The sequence below is a fragment of the Porites lutea genome, chromosome 14, assembly GCF_958299795.1.
Source record: "Porites lutea chromosome 14, jaPorLute2.1, whole genome shotgun sequence".
Classification (NCBI taxonomy): Eukaryota; Metazoa; Cnidaria; class Anthozoa; order Scleractinia; family Poritidae; genus Porites; species Porites lutea.
Window position 1 is genome coordinate 22,225,980 of NC_133214.1, and position 11,534 is coordinate 22,237,513.

An 11,534-nucleotide genomic window follows, 5' to 3' on the forward strand; every position below is an offset into this window, starting at 1 on the left:
GTGATTATAACTTGTGAAATGATCTTTCTAATATCCATGATTTATTTCAGGAATCAGCTCAAACTTTTTTATACAGTACTACTACAGTCTTGATGACAATAGTTGACTGTATTTTCTACAAAAAAATACCGTTCATGTAAATAATTTTTTGATTTACAAACTAGGAATTTTGTTGTTACGCTCTAGTTTTCATTAGTGTTTTTGAAGTAATAAAATGCAACAGTGTGATCAAAATTATGTTGTTGTTTTTTTAATATATTCAAATAAACAACTGCCTTGTAAAAAAGAGTCTTTTTACTGTAGGTGACAGCTCTTGTACAACCAGCCATTAATAATACTGCTTAATAAGGACACCCATATATAACAGACACTCTTCGTTTCTCCCAAAGAAAAGGTGATATATTTTCTCTAAAATTAACCCACTTAATGCAGACTCCAGACACTTTTCTATATCTCAAGTCACATAATTGCCGTTTTCACACTAGAGACAGATTATCCATCTGAGATGGTTTTATCCATTGGATAGTTCACGTCAGACAGATAATAAGTCTTAATGCAAAAATGTAACAGTTTCAATTTTGGATGACATCTGACTTTATAAATCTGTTTATCCACCAAGGAGGAGGCTGGAATGAGAATCTTTCAACAGATGGCTTAGGGTAGTTGTGATTCGAGCGACACTGAAAAACCAATTTATGTAAAGGATACATTCATACACCCATACATTACAAATAATTTGGAATGTATCAGCTACCGGAGTCAAAAAAGGCAGAACTACAGTTCTACATGTGTGTGTAATACTCCATTTTAGAGTAATTATTACTCGTCAATGGAGTATTACACACACAAGTAGAATATATTATTACAGTTCTGCCTTTTTTGACTTCAGTAGCTGATTCTTGATGTTTTTTAAGGCAATTATTTTGGAACCATGGGCTGGTCTTCCTGCCTATCTCTAAGAACCTTGGTGTCTCATCTACACAAGGAACTGAGGGATGCCTTAGGATTGTTCATATGATCTGTTTACTTGTTTGGTGTGTTTAAACTTGATAAGTCACCAAAACTTGCTGTTGCAGATCCACGTTTTGCTGCCTTTTGCTGAAAATAAAGTAAGTCAAAACATTGGGACCCCTCTCAATCTTACTTTCCACTGTATCTCGCCAAATATGAGCTTAGAAAGCAACTACTAGGAACATTGATTTTGTCAAAACTAGATTATGCTGATCTGGTTTTTTACGTTCTACGTTTTACTTCACTGTTTGCAACAAGTTCAGTTTACGGCCACAAGTTTTATACTCGGTCACTATGTTAAGAACTTTTGGGATGTACTTAAAATCGGATGGCTTCCAATCAATGAGAGAAGAGACTTGAATCTCATGACTTTGCATAACACTGAGACTTGGCCAGATTGTCTTAAAATAAAAAAAAGGAAGGAACTGTGCTCAAGCAATAAGATAAGTGGTACCGACCGAAAACGGCACTTTCCAAAATAATGCATCAAAGCTATTGAACAATCTACCAGAAACTATTAGAAACTGTAAAGATTGCAGAACCTTTTTAAGACTTTCAAGGAATTTTTTATGTAACAGAGTACAGAGTGATTAGTAAGTTTTAGTTTAATTTCAATTCTGTTAATCCTGCTTCTACTGTTAATTGTATATTGCATAATTTGTAAATAACTTAATTTGATTTACTTCTAATTGTAATTGATGTACTTTAACAGGAAAGAGCCACATAGTGGATCTGTTAACAGAACCATTATTATTATTATTATTACTGTACGGCTATTCTTTGACTTGTAATCAAACACTTAAAATGCCATCAAATGTTCAAGTCAGACTTACTTGCGAGTCATGGGGCTTCCATCCAATCATGTAATGCACAAAGAAAGTGGCTGGAATACCACCATCTTCCAGACCATACATCTCTGCAAAATGTGAGTAAGGACAATGAAAAAAATTAACTTTACAGTAATTTACATGTAATCTGCACCTGGGCACAGGAAAAAATTCAGACAATAATGAAAGAACTAATAACAGTTTTCTTAACCAATCAGTTTTACATGTATTGATTCACATAAAGGTGTAGAAATTTCGTACATTAAACAACCATTAAGAACAAAACACATAAGCATAAAAATGTACCATGGAAAATTCTTGTCAAATTTTAAAAGGATTAAATATACAAACGTATATTTTTTATTTGGCTCTGTGGGTAGCCTGTGAACAATGGTTTCTCTGCCACATGCTATGCTAAAATATCATTTTGCATAATAGCATGGTGTTTATCAAACAAACCACTCCTCAAGGTTAACTTTGAGTAGCTGATCACTGGTGACAGTGAATAAATACAGAAGACAAATACACAAGACAAATCCCAAGAAGTTTTATTACTCCTGTGGACCGTCAGGAGTAGAGAGACATGATAATGATGAGAATGACAATTACACACAGAAGGTCTTAAAAACTTCAGTTTAAATATACCCTGATATATTGAAGATGCAGCAAGAATGGTGTCCCTGTGCAATAGTGTCTTTCTTCTCCAGGCAGCATTATTTTCGCCCATTCCTTTAAGATCTTGCATTAGTTCAACCATTCCAGGATATCCTATTGTTATCTCATCAAAATCCTTACAAAAAACAGAGGCTTACAAATCAGACACAGAAAACTCACAGTTATCTCTCGTGACTAGACACGTGTATGTTTTGTAAATGAAATAATTGCCCAGAAAGACACAATATCATTTTATTATTTTCATTCCAGTTTGGGGTTCCATAAAAGGTTTCAATGTTCATAGTGAAGCTAAGTGCAGTGTAGGCTGCTTAACCCTTCTAACATTCAATTCATCTTAAACTTACAACAGTTGTTAGAGAGAATCCACTTCTGGTCAAAAGATTTCCAAGATCTCTGACTTCTGCAAATGGTGATATATGAGGAGCAAATCCCTGAAAGTTAATTTAGCAACAGTTTTTGTGACTAAAGTGTAGCAAGCATTAAAAGACACTAAGCTAAGACCATGCCAGAACAAAAAATTTCAACTACCACTTATCAGTCTAGTTGACATAATGATAGAATGTAAATGGCAAATGCAAGACTTGCAAAGACCCTTGCTTAAAAACCTGAGACCTTAGAGCAAAAACATTAAGTCTCAAGGATGAAAAAAAAACAAAAAAACAAACAGAAAAAGACTTGAAAAAGTGTTGAAACTTCAGTGTTTGACAGCATTACAAATGTATTTGCTTTTATAGGTGAGAATTAGGGCTACAAGAAAGTTTGTGATGTCTATCATAAATAGCCTGAATCTCATGTGCATTTCTGGACAACAGGCTTGGAATAACTCCAGCAAGAAAGATGAACATCAAACCAATTCCCAGTCTGTTATATTTACCACCCATTTACCAAAAATCTCCTAGGAGAAATATACCTTCAGAGCCTTTCCTCATAACACCCCATAAGCCATCCACGGCAACACTCAACTTTGTTGGAACTAGACTTCCCCTCCACCTCACATTCAAAAATAATATTTTCCACACCCAACCTCACCTTCTTATAAATGTACAAAAACTTACCCTCTATCTCCTTTAAAAAACTGACTTACAGTGTACCCCTTACTACCCCGCAGGATTGTGTTTGTACTGTACTTACCCCCTCCCTCTCAATTTCAGCCAACTGTAAGGCAGATCGGAGCTGATAAAGGGTTTCTCCTCCAAACATGGCTCCTATGAAAACACCATCCTCTTTTAGGCAGTGAATGATCTAATTTGATAAAAGTTTCATTAACATGTTTGACATTTGTCAGTATAAAAGATACTTGTTATATTTTATTTGCATGATGAAGTCATTTTACTACTATGACCAGAATTTTCGAGTTTTCCTTCCTTAATTGTGCAAACTAGGGCTTTTGATATTTAAACCTCACTGGGAGCACCAAGTTAAAATATGAAAGGAAAAACAAAAAGGATTTTGGTCATAGAAGTAAAACGATGCCTTTGTGCAAATGGCTGTTGGTGTTCTCAAGAAAGGTACCAATCCACAAATTAAACCTTCTAAGCCAAATAATTTGTAATAGCTTGTTTGGCGCATTTAGTAAATAAAATGGTTAATTTTAAAATAGAAAGGAAAATCAAAAAATTTCAAAATAATTTTTACCTAGAATTCAATTTAAAATGCTCCAATATTTTTTAACACCACTTTGATTCACTGGTTTGTTTTGTTCCTGCTGTTGTTCAGTGGTCAATAATTTTAGAAGTTGGTGAGAAAATGAATAAAGGAGTCAGGGATTAGAGATTTTCTTGTATTTTCAAGTATTGTGTATCTACCAAAGTTACCAGGACTCATTTTTAATGGTTTAGGCAAGATCCCCCATCAACCTGCATTTGCAACAAAAATTATTACAAATAAAAAAAGATATGATTTACAAGTTTCAAATCAACTAACCTGTCTAAATGTTCCTGGTAAATCATTAACCCAATGAAGGCTGCAGTGAGAAAGTAAAAATAATCATAATTTATAAAGCAGTTGCAGCATAATAAGAAGAAATATCCAGATTTGCAGTAAATAAAATTAATACTCAACCAAAAATTTAACAGCCCTCTGATAGAGTGCAAAATATGAACAATGCACCATTTTAAATAAAACTGCATTACTGTAACCATTTTCAAAGATACAACTTAACTTTGAAATCTGACATAAAAAATGGAACAATACTCATTGTATGGTGTTCTAAGAGCTAAAGGTCTTATTAAAAACACTAAGCTTAAAAGCAGACTTCCAGTAATTCTGCACATAATTAACATGATTATTCTGTCTCAGAAAAGTATTACAAAAATCCCTAGATACATATTGAGTTGGGGAGTCACCCAACAGGGATATAGTAAGGATTTTGCTGCCACTAAGAATGCTTCTCTTTAAAAGCACTTTTATTATAAGGAAAAAAAGTCAGTATTATCAGAAAAAAGTCATATTGGAAGCAACTTTATTCAACTTCTGACGAGCCGAACTCATCAAGGAGTTTTCTATTTGTTTCGAGTAAAAATTATTGTCCCTTTCCGAAAAACAAGTTGCACAAAGAGCACTTTAATGTTACTCAAATGTAAGTACACCATTATAGTTGTGGGCTTAGTGCTTACCCTTGCCTTCAAATGAATGTGAGGCTGAAATTGACTATGTTTTGATAAAAACCTCCTTTGTTTTCTAATGGAAATTATGCTTGAAAATACTAGTTAACATAACAACAACATGATAAACATGAGAAAGCAGGAAGCAAAGGTTGTATCAAAACATAGTCAAATCCAGCCTCGTTTAAATTCATCTATAGCTGTAAAGTGACCTATTTCACTTCCGAGAACACACCTTAAACTGCTGACAACAAGATCAAATGAATTTTGAGCAAATGGTAAAAATTCTTCATCTACCATAAGTCTAAGCGTCTGAACCTCACAGGGCTGGCACTGAGCCTAGCGAGAAAAAATATCATAATATTGTTTAAATCTTCAACAGCCTGAAAAAGCCTGTTGAGGTGATCTAATACAGAGCAATGCTGCAATACAGAGTAGTAACCAGTGAGCTGTTTACCATTTGTTTTACAACATAATCAGAATAGATAAACTTTTAAATCTGCTAACAGAAAGTAGGAGAATGACATGAGTGCTGTCATCTGTGAACCCTACGGCCTGCAGATTGCAAATAAGCACTAAAAAAGTCTTTTCGTTCAAAACAAATCTCTTTGCTAAAGAAGTAGTTTTTGTGTCAATGTAGATTGTAAAACCTTTTTAGTACTTAATGCAACTTTTGCAAACTTTCTCTCAGAGGATACCTGGCTATTGAAATTTTGTAAAAAAATATTTTCCCAGATTATTTGCTTGAAGACACCATTTACAGAAGTTACATATGTCTCTGAGGTGGGGACAGTCTATAACCCAGCCTCAGTTGCCATAAAATTAGGAAAGCCTAATCTCTGGATAATAGTAAAGAACTCAAACTAACCAGCATATTCTCTGCCATATCAGACACGACCAAAGTTCCAACTTGTTCCTGAAAACAAATAAGATAAAAAGAAAAGAGTTGGTCATCACAATTTTTCAATCATTTTCTTTACCCTCTATATGCTGGACATCACACCCTCAATGCATAAAATGGTACCACTTATTTCCATCTTAGTATGCAATCAGAGTAGTTTGTACTGGTATGTGTACATACATGTACCAACCTTTGTTAGGAATTTTGAGATGTGTCCTCGCCCACAACCAAGATCCAATGCCAGAGGGAAGAATCTGAAATAAGAAGGAGAAACGTAAAGATAGTATAGATCTAATCAAAAAATGTTCTTCATGGAAATTTCCATATTTTCTCCTTGGAAGGTTCTTTGTTTTGAAACCACACCCAGCCAATTTTGCAGTCCTTTCAGCACTTTGTTATGTCAGAGTTTCACTGTGCCCGAAAAGTCTTTGATTTTTGTGCCTATCAACTCTTTTAGAAAATAAAATCATTTAATAAACTGATTATTTCACCTAGCAATGTCTCCTATTCTGTCAACCATTCTCTCTGCAACCTACAACAGGAAAAAAGCAACAAATTATTAACATCACTTTCTTAACAGCCCTTATTACATAGTAATCTAGTGGTTATCACATTGAGTTTCAAATCCGTAGGTCTGGGTTTCAGACTGTTGTTGGTATTGTTTCCTTAAACAAGAAACGTAGCCCCACTTTCTCTCAACATAGGTATAAAAATGGGCACCAGCAACATACTGCTGATTAAACTGCAATCAGGCATTCTTCTTTTATTTTTGGGGGAAAGCACAACCTTTTCTTCTTGTCTCACCAAGAAAAAACGAAGAGGGACTGCCTGATCGCCAATTAACATCTAATGGACCAGCATAATTCCATTATGACGAGGAACTGCAAGACTCATTGGTGCTTCATGCTACTGAAACCATCATAAGCTGATGTCCCATGCATGTTATTAGCCCCAAACACTGCTTCACCTTGTTAGCTATTACCTGGAAAATTAATTCTAGGCCCTCCATGCAACAGGCCATTTCTGAGTTCCAAAAACTCTCTCTTTCAAAATGAGGCTAAGTGCAAAAACTTTCTTGTGAAAATTAGTTTTACAAGCATGAGATTAAAATATCAGTTTTATATCAATGGCTTTGCTCAAACGGGGGCTTAGCCTGGGTAATCAGTGCTATCAACTCTCCCGAATAATCCGGGAGACTCCAGATTTTGGACCGTATCTCCCAGTCTCCAGATTAGAGTATGAAATCTCGCGGATAATCGCCCAAGTTTGCCATATTTTCTGATAGACTCGACTTTTGCGTTGTTTGAGCTATTTTACTCTTAACAGTGCATCCAACGCTTCCTCATACAACTCCGTTGTGCCATTGTTACGTAAGCTTAAGCAACAGTGTGATTGGTGGGAAGTAAACCAATCAGGTCAAATGTTACAATGTTATTAACATCTTTTTCGCGCATTTTGTGTTATCGCAAACTCGTGATGATGGCGTCAACAAGTATTCTTTGCACAAATGACGCTATGTGTGCTGTGCGTTATGACGTCATCTATCATCCCTTCCCTATCACTTCTCAATATTTGAAAACGTCGGGGGTTGACAGCCCTGGGTAATGGCCTATTGAGCTTGGTTTTCCTGTGCATTAGCATTGTTCAGTCTTGCATGCATGATGAAAACTCCTTCTGTGTGCACAATTGTTATTCTTACCTCATCTTTGAGATAGTCGTATACGCCGACATTTTCAGCAAGTGCGGCCCTGTTTTTTTGCCTTCTCTTGGCGTTTCTATCAAACACATTCATTACTTCTTCATCTGTTCTCCTCGTACTATAGCATCTCCAAACACTTGGCTGCCTTAACAACGGAACAACCCTGCGATAAGACATTGTAAAGAGGACTTAAACGTGAGTAAAATCAAGAGAAATAAAGGCCATTTCGTTTATGAGAAGGCCCATGTTTTTTAAAAGTTCACTGTGCCGCCATGATGGACGGGATCAATTGAAAAGACTAAGACGAGTAGCTTTGTAACCATTCCAGGATACAAGTGGCTACTAAGCTTTGGCGGGAACGCGGGAAAATGGGAAAATTGTTATGAGGAAGGATAACATTGTTTGCAACAAGATTCCAGTTCTTTAGTCATGTTTGAGCAATGCGTTACTTCGCTTAGGAACTACATACGGGATCGCACAAATGGAAAATGTTTTCCTCCATGGACCTGGCTCTTCGTTAAGCTTGCGTCGCTTCTTTCACGCTATCCTTCTGGTATTACAAAAGCCATCATTTTAGCAGAGATTCAACAATCTTGGAATCAATTTAGTCAGTTTCAAGGACGTTTAGAAGGACAGAAAGCTCGTAAGGTCTCCGTCGATTCAGTGTTTGAAAGCCGACACATCGGATACGAGTCAATTCTGGAAGCCAAAGTTGAAAGTATTAATACAGTCCCGGGAACACACACAAATATTGCTATCTTACGGGACCCCAAAGGAAAGAATTCGCTTGGGATGTATATGCATCAAAAGCTCTACCAGTTACCAGCAACATTGATCAAAAAACACACTCTCCGATTCACTAGCTGTCGATTAATTCAAGGGAAAGGTCTGTCGTTTGCTGGTCATAAAGTTCACCTCCTACCATCGGAAAACGTGCTGATTCTTTGTGGGGAAGACGTCGACGACCTTGCACGCTTTGAAAAGTTTGGCAATTTCCAAAGCTTTGATAGAAGCCCTTATCCCCGTTATGGCTGTGATATAAAGGCTGAAGTTGCAGATTTGGGATTTGAAGAAACAATTCATTTTCCAAATGGAAAAACAAGCATCAAAAGATGTATTAAAGTAGTGGACTCAGAGGGAATTCATGTCAATTTCTGTTTGTGGGATGAGCAGCTTCCAATGGCTAACTTATTTCAAGAAGGTGATACTCTTGCAATTCAACAACCCTTTGTGGTCCCAAATCAAGATGAAATGTTTGTGTTGGAATATGGTCCTGCAACAGTTATTTTTTGTACATCACGTGACCCAGTCAGGGAACTGGTCCCAAGTCAGACAGCTAGTACTCAAGGGACCCCTGTGAGTGTAATTAAAGACAGTCAAGGGATGCTGGACTATTCCACATTTCCTGAACAAATTTTTTTTAATGATATAAGGTATGTGTCAACTGCTGGCCAACCAACATGAGAAAACAGCCAAAATTTGGTGATCCCGCCACTACTAGTTTCCCATGAAATGACATCTAAGAAACAAGCGCAGAAATTCCATTCTAATGACATGTCACTACCCAGTGCCAGATCCAGACCTCGAGATAAGGGGGCACCAGTCTTCCAGTCCCTGAGGTTACTGGCCAACTAGTATTTAGTTATCTTTTAGACAGCTATAGGTGGAGGGTGAGGGCTAGCTATGTTGATGTTGATCATTAAAAGCTGACAGACAAATAATCTCTCAATTTGTTATGTTGTGGGCTCTGCAGCTATGTACATGTACGGTACTTCTGCAACCAGTAAACCCCTCTTATTGTTTTACTGGTCCTGGTTTAAAAGTTATCAAGACCTTTCAGAAACTGTATCAGGGCTGTGCTCTAGCAGGGTCTGGTGGCCCCTTGCGCCTAACTTTTGCCCTAGGGCGACTAGAAAATCTCAGATTTTTCATACAAATCATATGCCGGGCACCCTAGATTTTACAGTTTCAGAGCACTGGGCTCCCTTCAATTTTCCTTAGAGCACAGCCTTGCTGTATAATTTACAAATTGAATTATGTGAGTTTTAAAATAATTTCCTGATCTTTTTGTAGGTCAAACATGACCCGGATTACAATTTTCTGCACCATAACTAATGTCGGTATAGTGGAAGCCTTCACTCAGTACAAAGTCTCTGGACACAAGTTTGTTCTCACTGCAAAAGATGATACAGGAAGCGAAACTATTACCATCTTTGATCACACCAGAGATTATTTTTATACACTATATGCAGGCCAAAGCATTGTGCTGGAGAATGTTCACACTTCTGGTATGCTTAAGGTTTTGTCATAATCGTATCAATGATAAGTCCAACATTTGGGGCAAGTAGGCAGGCCTGATATAAATTCGACATCTTTTACTGCTTTACCATGCTTGGGAGAAGACATTAAATTGTAAAGTGAGGAGGACATTCATTGAAGTAACTCATGCAAAATGTAGAAGATAATCTAGCCAGACTTGGCTAGATTATGATCAAATGGCACTTTGATCACTTATGTATTTTGTACAGGTGCGGTAAACTCACACCAAAACTGGAATCAAAGTCAAACATACTCTTCTTCTCCCTGTGACAGTGTTACAGACTGCTTTTATAAAATATACTTTGCTTAAGGTGCTATGAATATCAAGGCAAAATTTCTTCCTTTTAGTGCCTTTCATCTAATTTCTAATTATCATTGTTTTAGGGTCTAGTTCACTGAGCTCAGCTCTTGTCCTGGAAACAAGTTCTGGTGGAAGAATTTGGAATCTCAGCACAATGACAGGTTGGCTTTCTACTAAGTGTCTGTTATCTGCAGTCTCCATAAAAGATGCAATCAGCAGTGATAAGTGCATTTGTCAAGCTGTCATCACACAAGTCAACAGCACTAACAACAGTTATGTTGTTAGGGTTCACATGTCATGCCGCAGCAAAGTGGATTGTAACGCTGGTCATTTTTGTTGTCAGAGATGCAGCATTGATCATTTAAATGAGATGCTTAACAAACCTGGCCAGCTGGTAAGATTCTCATGATAATTATTATTTACCAAGGTGTCAATCATTATTTTACCATAACTGAGTGAGTTTTCACACAATGATTGGTTGAGAGCTATGTTCGATAAGAGTACAGGCCATGGCAAAGATGAGATGGCATTGTTTTTATCTTTCTTGTGAGTGCATGATTTTCCAAGAAACTTCAACAGAAATGGACGTCAAAACTGCTCATTTTGACATTATTTCTATGGCCGATAAGAGTACAGACCATGGAAAATTGATGTCAATTTACTAATTTTAACGTTATTATATTTTACTACTACAGAAATCCCCCTCAATGTACTGGAAGTGGCAGTATAACATGAGCCTTAAATTGCACGACTCAGACAGCAGCATGACAGCACATTTGACAGATCAAACAGCAGAACAGTTGCTACAGATGACAGCATCACAGTTTGCAGAACATGTCAAGGCCATGCAAGAACAAGTTCTTGAGTCTGTTTTAGCACAAGAATGTCTGTTTGGTCTTTCATTATTTAGAGGAAGACATCAGATTGATGCTGTTTGTGTCACAAATTAAAGTGTCTAATATCTTACCTGAAGACACTTTTAATCTAATTCCATTTATGATGCAAATGAAAGTGTATGTTTTTTTTTATAAGGTAAAATCTGTTCTGAGGTTGAACCTTCATTCAACCCAGTTTTATTCAGAATTTCCCAGGAGACAAAAGAAAATCTGTTGAACCCTGAGAATAGACTTTACACACAACATAAACAGAGCTCAATACTTACTGGACAAACTTAAATGTACAATTTCATTAAATTTAA

The 11,534-nt window shown here is 36.6% G+C and overlaps 2 protein-coding genes across 2 annotated transcripts; one reads left to right on the top strand and one right to left on the bottom strand.

The window, feature by feature from the left end:
- Positions 1-44: 44 nt before the first annotated feature.
- Positions 45-8,001, bottom strand: LOC140923892 (arginine-hydroxylase NDUFAF5, mitochondrial-like). Its single transcript, XM_073373912.1, has 11 exons — positions 7,717-8,001; positions 6,509-6,549; positions 6,208-6,271; positions 5,985-6,032; positions 5,352-5,455; positions 4,437-4,476; positions 3,645-3,755; positions 2,858-2,944; positions 2,484-2,628; positions 1,845-1,927; positions 45-1,098 (listed from the first exon to the last, which is right to left on the bottom strand). Exons 1-11 carry the CDS (start codon positions 7,891-7,893, stop codon positions 1,024-1,026), a joined length of 975 nt encoding a protein of 324 aa, XP_073230013.1. The 5' UTR covers positions 7,894-8,001; the 3' UTR covers positions 45-1,023.
- Positions 8,002-8,088: 87 nt separating this feature from the next.
- On the top strand, positions 8,089-11,291 carry LOC140924523 (uncharacterized). The gene is made up of 4 exons (XM_073374541.1): positions 8,089-9,149; positions 9,790-10,004; positions 10,420-10,730; positions 11,032-11,291. Exons 1-4 carry the CDS (start codon positions 8,146-8,148, stop codon positions 11,284-11,286), a joined length of 1,785 nt encoding a protein of 594 aa, XP_073230642.1. The 5' UTR covers positions 8,089-8,145; the 3' UTR covers positions 11,287-11,291.
- The last annotated feature ends 243 nt before the right edge of the window (positions 11,292-11,534 follow it).

What these genes read in the sequence shown, in the direction of transcription:
- LOC140923892 (XM_073373912.1), bottom strand. Translation starts at nt 7,893, where the DNA reads ATGTCTTATCGCAGGGTTGTTCCGTTGTTAAGGCAGCCAAGTGTTTGG. An exon ending in TCTCAAAATTCCTAACAAAG is followed by an intron (nt 6,033 to 6,207) that starts GTTGGTACATGT and finishes ATTTGTTTTCAG; the next exon opens with GAACAAGTTGGAACTTTGGT. An exon ending in TACCAGGAACATTTAGACAG is followed by an intron (nt 3,756 to 4,436) that starts GTTAGTTGATTT and finishes TTATCAAATTAG; the next exon opens with ATCATTCACTGCCTAAAAGA.
- LOC140924523 (XM_073374541.1), top strand. Translation starts at nt 8,146, where the DNA reads ATGTTTGAGCAATGCGTTACTTCGCTTAGGAACTACATACGGGATCGC. An exon ending in GGAGAATGTTCACACTTCTG is followed by an intron (nt 10,005 to 10,419) that starts GTATGCTTAAGG and finishes TCATTGTTTTAG; the next exon opens with GGTCTAGTTCACTGAGCTCA. An exon ending in TTAACAAACCTGGCCAGCTG is followed by an intron (nt 10,731 to 11,031) that starts GTAAGATTCTCA and finishes TTACTACTACAG; the next exon opens with AAATCCCCCTCAATGTACTG.